General features: G+C 57.7%; 1 protein-coding gene across 1 annotated transcript; it reads left to right on the plus strand.

The window, feature by feature from the left end:
• Positions 1-89: 89 nt before the first annotated feature.
• On the plus strand, positions 90-15,645 carry GP6 (glycoprotein VI platelet). The gene is made up of 7 exons (XM_062177613.1): positions 90-111; positions 1,156-1,191; positions 1,284-1,541; positions 4,557-4,841; positions 8,056-8,109; positions 12,628-12,681; positions 15,185-15,645. Exons 1-7 carry the CDS (start codon positions 90-92, stop codon positions 15,643-15,645), a joined length of 1,170 nt encoding a protein of 389 aa, XP_062033597.1.
• Positions 15,646-16,790: the final 1,145 nt, after the last annotated feature.

A 16,790-nucleotide genomic window follows, 5' to 3' on the forward strand; every position in this document is an offset into this window, starting at 1 on the left:
CAGAGAGCAGGATGCATTGGGGGACTTCAAGAAGTTCTTGGAAAATGGAATTTTTCCCACGAACTTTAAAAAGTACCCCTTCTAGAACCATGGAGATACAAGATATCAGAGGTGGGGGTGTGGCCCAGCAGCCAAGATGCCACCGAGTCGGCGTATCCCTCAGCCAGTGCCTGGGTTCGAGTCCTGATTCCAGCTTCCTGCTGGTGTACCCTGGGAGGCGTCAGGCGTCGGCCCAAGCCCATGGGTCCCTGCAGCCCACCTGGGAGACCTGGGAGGAGTCCGGGGCCCCAGCCTTGTGGCCTGGCCCAGCCCTGCCTGTTGCCCGCATTTGGGGAGGGAGCCAGGGGATGGGGGATCTCTCTCTCTGCCTTTCAAATACATTAAGTATTTTTTAAAAATTTTTTTTCTTTTTATTTATTTATTTTTGACAGGCAGAGTGGACAGTGAGAGAGAGAGAGACAGAGAGAAAGGTCTTCCTTTGCCGTTGGTTCACCCTCCAATGGCCACCGTGGCTGGCGCACCACGCTGTTCCGATGGCAGGAGCCAGGTGCTTCTCCTGGTCTCTCATGGGGTGCAGGGCCCAAGCACTTGGACCATCCTCCACTGCCCTCCCTGGCCACAGCAGAGAGCTGGCCTGGAAGAGGGGCAACCGGGACAGAATCCGGCGCCCCGACCGGGACTAGAACCCGGTGTGCCGGCGCCGCAAGGCGGAGGATTAGCCTAGTGAGCTGCGGCGCCAGCCTCCATGAAGTATTTTTTAATAGAAACATCGCAAGGAGCAGCCAAATAATTCAAAAGTGTGTGGTGGGGGGGAGGGGCAGGGAGGAAGCTGCCCAGCGTGGGGAGGGGTCCCCGGGTGACTTTCAAAGAGCGGCTATTGCGGTGAAATTCACGAATCCGCGCAGGTGCGCTGGACCCAGTGTCTGTGGCAGGGGCAGGCCGCTTGCATTTCCTGGAAACGAAGCCCCGCGCCCGCCCCTCCTGCTCGGACCCCGTCCCAGACATCGCCTGGCCCTTTGTGATTGGCGTCTGTCGCTTCAATTACGCTCAAAGAAAAAAAAACCCAAATGTTGGTGGCGGGAGCCCAGGGGTGCGGTCGCGGTGGGCGTCCACCAGAGGGCGCCGCTAGCCCGTGGCTCTTTGCTCTTCCCCCAGGGCTGTGTCTGGTGCCGGTGACCCAGGGGCAGCACGGTGAGTCCCTCTCAGCCCCCAGCCCCCGCCTGGGCCCCGCCCGCCACCGTGGGCTGGGGAAGGTGCTGACCTCTGCCCGGACTCCCTTCCAGGCCCCCTCCCCAGGCCGGCCCTGCAGGCCCAGCCCAGCGCCCTGGTGCCCCTGGACACGCCGGTGACGCTGCGGTGCCGGGGGCCGCCGGGCGTGGACCTGTACCGCCTGGAGCAGCTGGGCACAAAGGAGTACAGTAACCAGGACGCCCTCATCATCCCGGCCATGAGCAGGGCCTCCGCAGGCCGCTACCGCTGCTCCTACCAGAACGGGAGCCGCTGGTCGCCCCCGAGCGAGCACCTGGAGCTGGTGGCCACCGGTAACCGGGGAGCGGTGACCGAGAACCCCCTCCCATGGGGGGCGGGGAGACAAGGGAGGCGTGGCCTGGAGGGCCGGATGTGGGAGGTGGGGACCCAGTGAGATCAAGCCAAAAACAGAGGGAACAAGGCCGGGCAATTCTGAGCAGAGAGAAGGTCAGGCGGTGCCCGGAAACAGGCTGGGGAGACTCGGGGAGACGGGCGCCGCGCTCTGCCGGTGTGCTGTTTGCTCATTTGGGGTGTGGGGAGAGAGACACCCAGATTTCACACCTGGTTCACACCAGGAACGCTGCAGTGGCCCAGTGCGTGGCCAGGGCCTGTGTGTGCTGTGCGGGCGGTGGTGCCCAGGCACAGGTGATGCCCAGTGACCATGGAAACCTGGTTCTGGCAGATGCCACAGTGTATGGTGAAGCCAGAGTGTGGCTAACTTAGTGTACAGGGGCCATCACAGTGGACAGGCAATGTCACAGTGGACAGGTGACGTCACAGTGGACAGGTGATGTCACAGCCTGTCGCTGGAGCCCTGGTTTACAGGGGACGTCACAGTGGACAGCCAACGTCACAGTGGACAGGCAGTGTCACAGTGGACAGCCAACGTCACAGAGGACAGGCAATGTCACAGAGGACAGGTGATGTCACAGCCTGTCGCTGGAGCCCTGGTTTACAGGGGACGTCACAGTGGACAGCCAATGTCACAGTGGACAGCCAACGTCACAGTGGACAGCTGACGTCACAGTGGACAGCTGACATCACAGTGGACAGCTGACGTCACAGCCTGTCGCTGGCGCCCTGGCCTACAGGGGATGCCATGGTGGATGGCTGTGCCATGGTTGCCCGGGCTTCGTCTCTGCTCCCTGGCTTCCTGCACCCCCACCCCTGCTGTGCGTCTCTGTGGCTTCTCACTGAGCACCCGCCCCCTCCCCTCTGCGCGTTGCCTGTGGGCTGTAAGGAAGTGGTGACCGCCTGCCTGTCTTTAGGCTCCTGCTGGGCTTTTTGTTTGCTAGAAGAGAGGCTGTTAGGGACAATTTACCGGAGCTAGTTTGGGGTCAGGGCTTGAGCCACCGGTCCACTACCCGCGTCCACCTCGAGGGGCCTGGCTCCTGCGCCTCTGAGCCCTGCTTCCTGGGACCGCATCTGGTGGCCGCGGTGACGGCTCCAGTCCCTGACACCACCGTGGGGGACCCCAGTGACGTTCCGGGCTCCTGGCTGAAGCCTGGCCCAACCCGGCTGCAACAAAGCAGCGGCCAAGAGACAAGTCTGTCTCCGTCTCCTTCTGCTACTCTGCCAATCAATGACATAAATGAAGGAAAAATGCAGAAATTGTACGAGTGAGCAACCTCAGGCCGGCCTCCTGTGCGCTCCTGGTTAGCAGTGCCGACCCCGGCGTGAGTCGGAGCCTGCATATTTCAGCTTTGCCGTTTATCTTATGACCTTGTTAACATTATGCATGGATTTGTTTAATTTTTGTTTGTTTCAGCTTTATTGAGGAATACGTGACAAATAATTTGTATATTTTTTAAAAGATTCATTTTATCTATTTGGAAGTCAGAGTTACAGAGAGGTCCTCCATCCGCTGGTTCACTCCCTGAATGGCCACAGCATTTGGGCCAGGCTGAAGCCAGGAGCCAGGAGCTTCTTCTGGGTCTCCGACACAGGTGCAGGGGCCCAAGGACTGGGGCCGTCTCCTGCTGCTTTCCCAGGTGCATTAGCGGGGAGCTGGACTGGAAGTGGAGCAGCCGGGACTTGAACCGGCGCCCATTTGGGATGCTGGCACTGCAGGCTGGGACTATTTAACCCACTGCAGCCCAGTGCCAGCCCCAGAGTTGCTATTTAAGGCATACAAATTGATGTCTTGATATTTGTATACATTGAAGTAGCGCCACAACCTATCCATCACCTCACATAACTACCCTTTTAATTTTTCTTTTTTTTTGTGGTGAGAACACATAATTTCAGGGGTATTTCAGTATTCAAGCATATTTCGGCATTCAGCATTCTCACCTAAAATCAGACACGTTCTGTCACTTTGTAGACATCTCGGAGCCTCTGATAAAGCAGGAATGGTAGCGGTGGTGAATTCCCCGTGCGTGAGAACTGGGAACTGGGAGTGGCTTTTTATTTTATTTTATTTTTTTTTTAGAGTGGAGAGAGAGAGAGAGAGGGAGGGAGGGAGGGAGGGAGAGGGAGGGAGGGAGGGAGAGAGAGACAGAGAGAAAGGTCTTCCTTTGCCATTGGTTCACCCTCCAATGGCCGCCGCGGCTGGTGCATCGCACTGACCCGAAGCCAGGAGCCAGGTGCTTTCTCCTGGTCTCCCATGGGGTGCAGGCCCAAGGACTTGGGCCATCCTCCACTGCACTCCCGGGCCACAGCAGAGAGCTGGACTGGAAGAGAGGCAACCGGGACAGAATACGGTGCCCCGACCAGGACTAGAACCCGGGGTGCCAGCGCCTCAGGTGGAAGATTAGCCTAGTGAGCCGCGGCGCCGGGGGAGTGGCTTGTTAAGCTGACAGTGTAACCCCTGTGTGTTTAAAGTACAAAGTGTCGGCTGTCCAACCCTTCTGTGTTGCCGATACAAAGTTACCATGCGGTGCAAGTGGGAGATCTTTTGCTTGGCAGCCCGCCGTGTGTGACAGAAGTTTAAGGTGTCGCTCCGCCCCTCGTCCGTGCCGTCAGCTTGCCGGTGTGTGCGGTTTGGCTTCCACTGTCGTATTTTGATGTCTTTCCTGCGCGGGGCCCTCTGCTAAGTGCTCAGTGGGCTCTGTGTCACTCAGTCGTCCCCATTTGAAGAAGCAAACACCGGAGGCGAGCCACAGAGCTGCATGGCTGTTGAGCCCCAGCCCCGGGGTTTGAGCCCCGTCGCGCCCTGCTTGGCTGCTGTGTGACCCTTGCTTGCTGTGGGCTGGGCGGGGAGCACGGGCCCTGTGGCGGGGCGGGCCTGTGTCTGGCCGACCCCCTGGCTCTGCAGGATGCACCCCCAGGGCCTCTGTCTTGAGCACCCACGTCCTCTTCTCTCCCAGGAGTTTTTGCCAAGCCCCTGCTGACGGCCATCCCCAGCCCTGCGGTGTCCTTGGGAGGGGACGTGACCCTGCAGTGTCAGACCCAGTATGGCTTCGACCGCTTTGCTCTGTACAAGGAGGGACAGGCCGGGCTCCAGAAGCGGCCTGGGAAGTGGTACCAGGCCAACTTCCCCATCGTCACGGTGACGGCCACCCACAGCGGGACCTACAGGTGCTACAGCTTCTCCAGTGCCTCGCCGCACCTGTGGTCGGCCCCCAGCAACCCCCTGGAGCTCACGGTCACAGGTGAGTGAGGCGCAGGGGCACCTCCTCCCCCGGCCCTCACGGAGGCTGGTGCTGATCCGAGGGGAGGCGGTGGGCGGGCAGGGTGAGCCCCGGGCCCCACGGCGTCCGTGGGTGCCTCGGCACGGCACTCATGCCTGCCCCTCTGTGGGTCTCCCCGGGTGGGATGCAGGCGTTAGGGCCGGGTCCTCCTGCGCGCTCTCAGAGAATGGCCTCGTGCTCCTTGGCTTGGGCCCCTTCAAAGTCGGCGGTGTGGCCTCCTCGGGGCTCTGTCGTCCGGGGTGACGCCGGGCCCCCCTGCATAGTCCGCGGTCTCATCCCGCCCCAAGACCCCACGCTCAGTCGCACCCCCAGCGTCCCCTTCCCCACAGGACGTCTGAGGCTTTGGTGTTTGGTCCTGGTTGTGCTTGGGGCCGCCCACCCCTCTGCTACAGCATCTGTGAGGGGCCGCCCGGAGAACGGGACTTTGGAAAACGTGAGATGCCCGGTCGAAAGGCAGACTTTAAGTTGCGTGTTTATGGGGTGCCCTGCGCGCCTTGAAGGGGGATACGCCGTGAATGCCCCATCTGGGGAATGTGTCTGTCTCCTCAGACGTTCGGCGTTTCTTTCCTGTGAAGACATTCAAAATCCTGTCACCTGGCTTTTTAAAAAAGATTTTTATTTATTTATTTGAAAGAGAGTTACACACAGAGAGAGTGGTCTTTATCCACTGGTTTGCTCTCCAAATGCCCGTAGCAGCTGGAGCTGGGCCAAGCTGGAGCCAGCAGCCAGGAGCTTCTTCTAGGTCTCCCACATGGGTGCAGGGGCCCAAGGACTTGGGCCATCCTCCACTGCTTTCCCAGGCCATAGCAGGGAGCTGGATGGGAAGTGGAGCAGCCGGGACTCAAACTGGCGCGCATATGGGATGCTGGAGCTGCAGGTGGCGGCTTTACCCTCTACGCCACAGCACCGGTCTCTCTTTTAGATTCTTACTGGAGAAGTACTCAGTATGTTATCTATGGTCACCCCAGCTTGCAAATGAACCCAGAACATCTTAGCCCAGTGCCGCCATAACCTGGTACCTACCACCCGGCCTGCCCCGCCCCAGTAACCGTCACCTGGCTAGCCCTGCCCCTGGTAACCGTCACCTGGCTGGCCCTGCCCCTGGTAACTGCCTCCCAGCCGGCCCCGTCCCCGGTAACCTTCACCCAGCCGGCCCCGCCCCTGATAACCACCTCCCAGCTGGTCCCGCCCCTGGTAACCACCTCCCAGCAGGCCCCGCCCCTGGTAACCACCACTGCTTTCAGCTTCATGAGGTCACCCACAAAATCATTTCTCCTGCCAGGACTAAGGCCGTGTGTCAGATCCGGCTTCCAAAGAGCAGGCAACAAGCGAGCAGCTAAGAGGATCTTGATTTCTACCTAAAACTACTTAGAACTGTCATTATTTAAAATATGATGATTTTTACTTAAAATTCTTCAGCTCTCATGACTTCAGGACTAACTGGTGCCGCTGCTGTGCGGCTGCGTCCCCGGGAAGTCAGAGCAGGCGGGCCTAAGGGCAGCAGGCGGGCGGGGCTTACTCACTGGACAGTGCACACTCGGACACAGCGCGGGCAGCCTCGCCCACCAGCAAGGAGGGCTGCTGCCCCCACCCAGCTGGGCCCTGGTCTAGGAGGGCACGGGGCGGGGCTGGGGCGGGCCCGAGGGGGTACTCAGAGGAGGCAGGGTTTGGGTGGGACTTGAGTACTGCTTCCTTCTGTGCCCCCATTTTGGGACTCTCCTAAGTGTCATGACAATGACATAATGGGGAGTGAGGCCAGGTGTGTGATGGGAAGTGAGGGTAGGATGCAGGATGGAGAGTGAAGCTCAGGTGCATGATGGGAAGTGAGTGTAGATGCATGATGGGAAGTGAGGTCAGGTGCATGATAGGGAGTGAGGCGAGGTGTGTGATGGGATTAAGTCCAGGTACATCATGGGAGTGAGGCCATGTGCATGATGGAGAGTGTACAGTGCATGATGGGGGTGAGGCCAGGAGCGTGATGGGGAGTGAGGGTCAGGGGCATGATGGGGAGTGCGACACAGGTGCATGATGGGGGTAAGGCCAGGTGCATCATGGGAAGTGAGGCCAGGTGCATGATGGGGTGTGAGGGTCAGTTTCATGATGGGGAGTAAGGCCAATTGCATGATGGGGAGTGAGGGTCAGGTGTATGATGGGGAGTGTGGCTAAGGTGCATGATGGGAGTGAGGCCAGGTGCATCATGGGACGTGAGGTCAGGTGCATGATGGGGAGTGAGGGTCAGGTGTATAATGGGAGTGTGGCTAAGGTGCATGATGGGAGTGAGGCCAGGTGCATGATGGGAGTGAGGTCAGGAGCATGATGGGGAGGGAGCCCAGGTGCATGATGGGAGTGAGGTCAGGAGCATGATGGGAGGGAGACCAGGTGCATCATGGGAAGTGAGGTCAGGTGCATGATGGGAGTGAGGCCAGGTGCATCATGGGGAGTGAGGCCAGGTGCACCATGGGAGCTGGTGTGCTGAAGCTGCGGCCATGTTGGCAGTTCCAGCTGCGGGGGTGGGTGCGCACCTGTGAAGGTGCTCCTGGCCGCCTCAGCTCCTCATTCACAAGTTGCCTGCCCGCTGACACCAAAGTGACGCTACTTCAGAAGGATTTGTTTATTTGAAAGAGTTACGGAGAGAGGGAGGGAGGGAGGGAGACAGAGGTGTCTTCCTTCTATGGTTCACTCCCCAGATGGCCGCAATGGCCAGAGCTGAACTGATCCGGAGCCAGGAGCTTCTTCCTGGTCTCCCACGCGGGTGCAGTGGCCCAACGACTTCACTGCTTTCCCAGGTGCCATAGCCGGGAGCTGGATTAGAAATGGAGCTGCCAGGGCTCACACTGGCGCTCACGTGGGGTGCCAGCATCCCAGGCGACAGCTTACCCGGCCGGGCAACAGTGCTGGCCCCTGTGGTGAGAAGCCGGGCGTCCTGACAGGGGTTTCTTTGACAAGAGGATGGTGTCTTTGTGTGCCAGCCCGGTCTGGATGCACAGTGGAGCGTGGAGCCTCCCGCAGGGGAAGGGGACCCCACGCCCACCAGCCCTTGTGTGCTGCGGGATCCCCCTTCTGCAGGGACCCGAGGCTCGGGGTACCTGCTGGGGTGGGGGGAAGGAGAGGCTCAGGGCCGCCAGGGGCCCACGGCTCGCGGCCCACAGCCGGATCCCGGTGTCTGGTTTTGCAGGAATCCCTGTGGCCACCCGCCAGTCACCTGCAGAGCCCCCGCCTTCTACCACAGGTAAGTCCCGTGAGTCCCCTGGGCATGTGGGGTGCTGTGCTCACGGCCCCTCCCCTTCTTTCTGCTCTCTGCGCGTCCTTTATTTCTGCCCAGGAAGGGGGTGGCAGGTATGAATTTGCAGTGGTCGGTGGCTCTTGGGCTTCGGGCTCCCCAAGGCGTGAGGCCCCACGGCGCTGGGTCACCCGGTGAGCAGTGAGAGGGAGGCTGGCGCTTTTCCCAGGAGAGGCCGAGGCAGCGTTTATGAGATAATGTGGTTCCCACCGGATGTCTCTACTTCCTGTGGAAACAGACTGGCAAAGAAGGTGGTGGCCGAGCACTGGGCCCCAGGCACAGCGCGAAGCTCGGTCACTTGTCATCGGGGTCGTCCATGTGGCCGTGGCCACTGCCAGAGTCTCCCAGGGCCTCTCCCCACCCCCAGCAGTAACGCCTGGTGTCTCCCAGCTGTTCTGGGTTCCTGTGTGCATTTCAGACTGTTACATGTTCTTCATGTGTCCAGCACATGTCTGTTATGTGTCCATTACAGTCACGTATGAAGTACATGCTCATCACGTGCTGCTACTGTTCCTTGTGTGTTCACCTCACATCACTATGCGCCCCTCACGCACTCGTCATCTGTTAAGATCCATCACACACTCGTCACACTCGTCCACGGTCATCACCCATCACGCACTGGTCATGTGTTAAGATCCATCACACACTCGTCACACGGTCATCACCCATCACGTACTCGCCATGCGTTAAGATTCATCACACACTCGTCACACTTGTCACACGGTTCACCCATCACGCACTCGTCATGTGTTAAGATCCATCACACACTCGTCACACTCGTCACACGGTCATCACCCATCACGCACTCGTCATGTGTTAAGATCCATCACACACTCGTCACACTCGTCACACGGTCATCACCCATCACACACTCGTCATGTGTTAAGATCCATCACACACTCGTCACACTGGTCACACGGTCATCACCCATCACACACTCGTCATGTGTTAAGATCCATCACACACTCGTCACACTCGTCACATGGTCATCACCCATCACGCACTCGTCATGTGTTAAGGTCCATCACACACTCGTCACACTCGTCACACGGTCATCACCCATCACGCACTCGTCATGTGTTAAGATCCATCACACACTCGTCACACTCATCACAGTCATCACCCATCACGCACTCGTCATGTGTTAAGATCCATCACACACTCGTCACACTCGTCACACGGTCATCACCCATCACGCACTCGTCATGTGTTAAGATCCATCACACACTCGTCACACTCATCACAGTCATCACCCATCACGCACTCGTCATGTGTTAAGATCCATCACACACTCGTCACACTCGTCACACGGTCATCACCCATCACGCACTCGTCATGTGTTAAGATCCATCACACACTCGTCACACTCGTCACACGGTCATCACCCATCCCGCGTTAAGCACACGTCCACCATGCAGTCATCACACACCCACCATGTAGTCACCACACAGGACCCATCACCGCTAGTCACACATTCACTGTACACTCATTACATATTCATTACTGTCACTGCATATTCATCACATTCTCTACATATCCCCATCACCCATCGGGTTCATCACAGACTCGCACGGCTGTTACCCATGATGCATTAGGTGCATATCATTATGTACTCATCACATCCATCGTCCTTGCGCACCATCACACGTCAGTCCCCATGATGATTTCATGACACTGATCACGCACCCATTCTGCTCATGACACATATGTTACTGCAGTAATCGTGTGCGTCACGTGCTCACCCTGTGCTCATTAGGCATTCTTCACACACACATCACGTATCCACCATGCCATTGCACACTTATCAGTGCTCATTACATAGTCACATGCTCATTGTATATTCACACACTCATTGCATATTCATGCTCATCACAATACACCAAAACTCACCACACATTCGTTAGCCATACATATTCATCAGCACTAATTACTCAGTCACCACCTGTTCATGCATATTCATCATGGTCATTGCATATTCATCACACCCACATGTGATGCAGTCATAGGCATCCATCAAGCAGCCATTCTACTCATTACACATTCGGGGCACGCACCATCACGTGCAAATTGTGTATTCACCACGCACTCATTATGTGTTCTTCAGGTTATCACATACTCAGTGTATACTCTCATGTTTATCATATGCTTGTTAGGTATTCATTATGTATCACTGATATCCATGATGTATCTGTGGCTCTGCTATTACATATTCATTACGCCCTCATCTCGTATTCATCACGCCCTCATGACGCCCTTATCTCGTATTCATCACACCCTCATCTCGCCCTCATCTCATTATCTATGGTCACCCCACCTTGCAAATGAACCCAGAACGTCTTAGCCCTGCGCAGCTGTAACCTGGTACCTACCACCTAGGCTGCCCCACCCCTGGTAACCACCTCCCAGCCGGCCCCACCCCTGGTAACCACCACCGCTTTCAGCTTCATGAGGTCACCCACAAAATCATTTCTCCTGCCAGGAATAAGGCCGTGTGTCAGATCCGGCTTCCGAAGAGCAGGCAACAAGTGAGCAGCTAAGAGGATCTTGATTTCTACCTAAAACTACTTAGAACTGTCATTATTTAAAACATGATGATTTTTACTTAAAATTCTTCAGCTCTCATGACTTCAGGACTAACTGGTGCCGCTGCTGTGCGGCTGCGTCCCCGGGAAGTCAGAGCAGGTGGGCCTAAGGGCAGCAGGTGGGCGGGGCTTACTCACTGGACAGTGCACACTCGGACACAGTGCGGGCAGCCTCGCCCACCAGCAAGGAGGGCTGCTGCCCCCACCCAGCTGGGCCCTGGTCTAGGAGGGCACGGGGCGGGGCTGGGGCGGGCCCGAGGGGGTACTCAGAGGAGGCAGGGTTTGGGTGGGACTTGAGTATTGCTTCCTTCTGTGTCCCCGTTTTGGGACTCTCCTAAGTGTCATGACAATGACATAATGGGGAGTGAGGCCAGGTGTGTGATGGGAAGTGAGGGTAGGATGCATGATGGGGAGTGAAGCTCAGGTGCATGATTGGAAGTGAGTGTAGATGCATGATGGGAAGTGAGGCCAGGTGCATGATGGGGAGTGAGTGTAGATGCATGATGGAGAGTGAGGCCAGGAGCGTGATGAGGAGTGAGGGTCAGGTGCGTGATGGGAAGTGAGGGTCAGATGCATGATGGGAAGTGAAGCTCAGGTGCATCATGGGGGTGAGGCCAGGTGCATGATGGGGAGTAAGTCCAGGTGCATGATGGGGGTGAGGCCAGGTGCATGATGGGGGTGAGGCCAGGAGTGTGATGGGGAGTGAGAGTCAGATGCATGATGGGGAGTGAGGCAGGTGCATGATGGGGGTAAGGCCAGGTGCATCATGGGAAGTGAGGGTCAGGTGCATGATGGGGAGTGAGGCGAGGTGTGTGATGGGGATTACAACCAGGTGAATCATGGGAGTGAGGCCATGTGCATGATGGGGAGTGTCCAGTGCATGATGGGGAGTGAGGCGAGGTGTGTGATGGGGATTACATCCAGGTGCATCATGGGGTGTGAGGCCATGTGCATGATGGGGAGTGTCCAGTGCATGATGGGGGTAAGGCCAGGTGCATCATGGGAAGTGAGGTCAGGTGCATGATGGGGAGTAAGGCCAATTGCATGATGGGGAGTGAGGGTCAGGTGTATGATGGGGAGTGTGGCTAAGGTGCATGATGGGAGTGAGGCCAGGTGCATGATGGGAGTGAGGCCAGGTGCATCATGGGGAGTGAGGCCAGGTGCACCATGGGAGCTGGTGTGCTGAAGCTGCGGCCATGTTGGCAGTTCCAGCTGCGGGGGTGGGTGCGCACCTGTGAAGGTGCTCCTGGCCACCTCAGCTCCTCATTCACAAGTTGCCTGCCCGCTGACACCAAAGTGACGCTACTTCAGAAGGATTTGTTTATTTGAAAGAGTTACGGAGAGAGGGAGGGAGGGAGGGAGACAGAGGTGTCTTCCTTCTATGGTTCACTCCCCAGATGGCCGCAATGGCCAGAGCTGAACTGATCCGGAGCCAGGAGCTTCTTCCTGGTCTCCCACGCGGGTGCAGCGGCCCAAGGACTTCACTGCTTTCCCAGGTGCCGTAGCTGGGAGCTGGATTAGAAATGGAGCTGCCAGGGCTCACACTGGTGCTCACGTGGGGTGCCAGCGTCCCAGGCAACGGCTTACCCGGCCGGGCAACAGTGCTGGCCCCTGTGGTGAGAAGCCGGGCGTCCTGACAGGGGTTTCTTTGACAAGAGGATGGTGTCTTTGTGTGCCAGCCCGGTCTGGATGCACAGTGGAGCGTGGAGCCTCCCGCAGGGGAAGGGGACCCCACGCCCACCAGCCCTTGGGTGCTGCGGGATCCCCCTTCTGCAGGGACCTGAGGCTCGGGGTACCTGCTGGGGTGGGGGGAAGGAGAGGCTCAGGGCCGCCAGGGGCCCACGGCTCGCGGCCCACAGCCGGCTCCCGGTGTCTGGTTTTGCAGGAATCCCTGTGGCCACCCGCCAGTCACCTGCAGGGCCCCCGCCTTCTACCACAGGTAAGTCCCGTGAGTCCCCTGGGCATGTGGGGTGCTGTGCTCACGGCCCCTCCCCTTCTTTCTGCTCTCTGCGCGTCCTTTATCTCTGCCCAGGAAGGGGGTGGCAGGGTCGTCCGTGTGGCCATGGCCACCTCCAGAGTCTCCCAGGGCCTCTCCCCACCCCCAGCAGTAACGCCTGGTGTCTCTTAGTTGTTCTGTGTTCCTCATCACGCTACTGTTCCTTGTATGTTCACTGCACATCACTATGCGCCCCTCACGCACTCGTCATGTGTTAAGATTCATCACACACTCGTCACACTCGTCACACGGTTCACCCATCACGCACTCATCATGTGTTAAGATCCATCACACACTCGTCACACTCGTCACACGGTCATCACCCATCACGCACTCGTCATGTGTTAAGATTCATCACACACTCGTCACACTCGTCACACGGTCATCACCCATCACGCACTCGTCATGTGTTAAGATCCATCACACACTCGTCACACTCGTCACACGGTCATCACCCATCACGCACTCGTCATGTGTTAAGGTCCATCACACACTCGTCACACTGGTCACACGGTCATCACCCATCACGCACTCGTCATGTGTTAAGGTCCATCACACACTCGTCACACTGGTCACACGGTCATCACCCATCACGCACTCGTCATGTGTTAAGGTCCATCACACACTCGTCACACTCGTCACACGGTCATCACCCATCACGCACTCGTCATGTGTTAAGATTCATCACACACTGGTCACACTCGTCACACGGTCATCACCCATCACGCACTCGTCATGCGTTAAGATCCATCACACACTGGTCACACGGTCATCACCCATCACGCACTCGTCATGTGTTAAGATCCATCACACACTGGTCACACTCGTCACACGGTCATCACCCATCACGCACTCGTCATGCGTTAAGATCCATCACACACTCGTCACACTCGTCACACGGTCATCTCCCATCACTCACTCGTCATGCGTTAAGATCCATCACACACTCGTCACACTCGTCACACGGTCATCACCCATCACGCACTCGTCATGTGTTAAGATCCATCACACACTCGTCACACTCGTCACACGGTCATCACCCATCACGCACTCGTCATGTGTTAAGATCCATCACACACTCGTCACACTCGTCACACGGTCATCACCCATCACGCACTCGTCATGTGTTAAGATCCATCACACACTCGTCACACTCGTCACACGGTCATCACCCATCACGCACTCGTCATGTGTTAAGATCCATCACACACTCGTCACACTCGTCACACGGTCATCACCCATCACGCACTCGTCATGTGTTAAGGTCCATCACACACTCGTCACACTCGTCACACGGTCATCACCCATCACGGGTTAAGCACACGTCCACCATGCAGTCATCACACCCACCATGTAGTCACCACACAGGAGACATCCCCGCTAGTCACACATTCACTGTACACTCATTACACATTCATTGCTGTCACTGCATATTCATCACCTTCTCTACATATCCCCATCACCCATCGGGTTCGTCACAGACTTGGTCACATCCAGCAGTGCTCATTGCACACTCATCACCCGCATCACATTCTCACCAACACTCATCACAAATTCAGCAGTGCTCATTACACATTCACTCCCATTGAATATTCATCACGCATATGTCACCACAACTCATTGCATATTCATAATATATGCACTGCGTATCCGGCACTCTATTTGCATATTCATCACATGCTCATTACATATTCACCAGATGTCTATCACATATCCATCATTCACTCATTACATATTCATTAGCACACATCTCACATTCACCACACGCTCATTACATATTCATCATACTCACTGCATATTAATCACGTTCTCATCGCATATTCACCACATGCTCATTGCGTATTCATCATGCTCATTGCATATTCACCACTCATTGCGTATTCATCAAGCCCACACATACCGTCTGCACCCACACATCACCACATATGTGCTGTCATCGACATTGGTCACACATCCATTCTACTCATCACACATTCTGTGCACGCGTGATCATTGCACATTCGCCACGCGCTCATTATGTATTCAGGTTATCACATATTCAACGCATACTCACCTGTTTATTATGTGCTCATTACGTATTCATGATGTATTACTGATGTTCATGACGTAGTGCCCATGATGCATCTTTTGCTCAACTATTACATATTCATCACGCCCTCGTCACGCCCTCGTCACGCCCTCATCTCGAGTTCATCACGTGTGTGGTGCCCTGAGCAGTGCGGGCATCCCCGGGCCCTGTGTCTTCACTGCCCCCGCCGCCTGAAGCCGGGCCTGGGTGCCAATGGGCAGCGTTGGGGTTGGCGGCTCAGGGCGCTGGTTCAGCGGGGAGGCCGGCAGAGCCTGTGCGGCCCACACGGAGTGGCGGGGTCCCAGCTCCCGCCCGTGCCCGCTGGGCGGGGGTGGGGTCTCCCCACCTCACACCTGGCCCTCTGTGCTTCCTCTCTAGAACCTTCCAGGAACAGCTCGGTCCGGCCGGAGGGGGCGGGCTCCCCAGCAGGTGAGTGGAGACCCCTCCCCTGCAGGTCCTGGGTGAAGCCGCTGCCGGGAGGGGCAGAGCTGGGCGGGAAGCTGGAGACGGCCCGGGGTCCCGGAGAAGAGCCCACCTCCCCCGAGGCACAGCTGATCGCTGGGGTGCGGAGGCCGCTCCAGCCGGGAGGTGGGCCTCCGGGCGACAGGGGGCCCAGCGGGCGCAGCTCTCACCTGCTGCCCCCACCTCTCTCCGTGGCTCTAGATGGCGCCCGCCCGTCCTACGCCCACGGCAACCTGGTGCGGCTGGGCCTGGGCGCGCTGCTGCTGCTGCTCCTGGCGGCCCTGCTGGTTGAGGCCTGGCACAGCCGGAGACGAGCCCGGCGGCCCCGGGGCCGCGCGCTGCTGAGGCCGCTCCCGCCCCTCCCGAGCGCCAGCTAGGACGCGGGTCCACCAGCCGGCCTGGAGGTGACTGGGGTGGGGCGGGCGTGGGGGGTGCGGGGCGAGAGTGCAGCGCCGTGGGCCTCTTGTCCACGCTGGGGTCTGGGCCTCCATCCAGCGGGGAGGGAGGCAGCTCTGGGGCCAGCACTGCGCCTGTGCGGGCGGTTGGCACCCCCAAAACACCCCTCCTGTCAGGAAGGGCCCTCAACCCCAGCGGGTAAGGCCAGGACACGGGGGTGGGGGGGAGGAGTGGGTGAGGGCTGCACAGTGTGGTACATGCGGTAGATGCCAGTTAACGGCTCACGTTTAAGTATTTTATTTGAAAAAGTTAGGTAGAGCCAGAGAGCGCGCAGCCGGAGCTGCATAGATCTGAAGCCAGGAGCTTCTTCCAGGTCTCCCATGTGGGTGCAGGGGTCCAAGCACTTGGACCATCCTCCACTGCTTTCCCAGGCCACAGCAGAGGGCTGGATCAGAAGTGGAGCAGCCGGGACCTAAAGCGGCACCTGTATGGGATGCCGGCACTGCAGGCAGCGGCTTTACCTGCTATGCCACGGAGTGGTTGTTTCTATTTAATGAATAGGTTGGTTTCATTATGTGAATTTCACCCCAATAAAAGTTCATTTTATGCAAACAGGGGCCAGTGTGGTGCAGCGAGTTAAAGACTTCAACCAGCACTGCAGGTGGCTGCTTGAGGTTTATTTGAAACAGAGAGAGGTCTTCCATCCTCTGGTTCACGCTCCATGTGGCCATGATGGCCAGAGCTGCACTGATCTGAAGCCAGGAGCTTCCTCCAGGTCTCCCACGTGGGTGCAGGGGCCCAAGGACTTGGACCATCTTCTAATGCTTTCCCAGGCCACAGCAGAGAGCGCTGGATGGGAAGAGCAGCAGCCGGGACTCGAACTGGTGCCCATATGGGATCCAGGCACTGCAGGTGGTGGCTTTAACCCACTGCACCACAGCACCTGCCCCACTGTTTCCGATCCAGCTTCCTGGTCCTGTGCCTGGGAAGGCAGTGTAGGATGGCCCAGGTCCTTGGGTCTCTGCCCGCCCTGAGGGAGACCCAGATGGGGTCCCAGGCTCCCGACTTCAGCCTGACCCACCTGCAGCTGTCGTGGGCGTCTGGGGAGCGAACCATGGGAAGATCC

This window comes from Lepus europaeus, chromosome 19 (genome assembly GCF_033115175.1).
Source record: "Lepus europaeus isolate LE1 chromosome 19, mLepTim1.pri, whole genome shotgun sequence".
In the NCBI taxonomy this organism is placed as follows: Eukaryota; Metazoa; Chordata; class Mammalia; order Lagomorpha; family Leporidae; genus Lepus; species Lepus europaeus.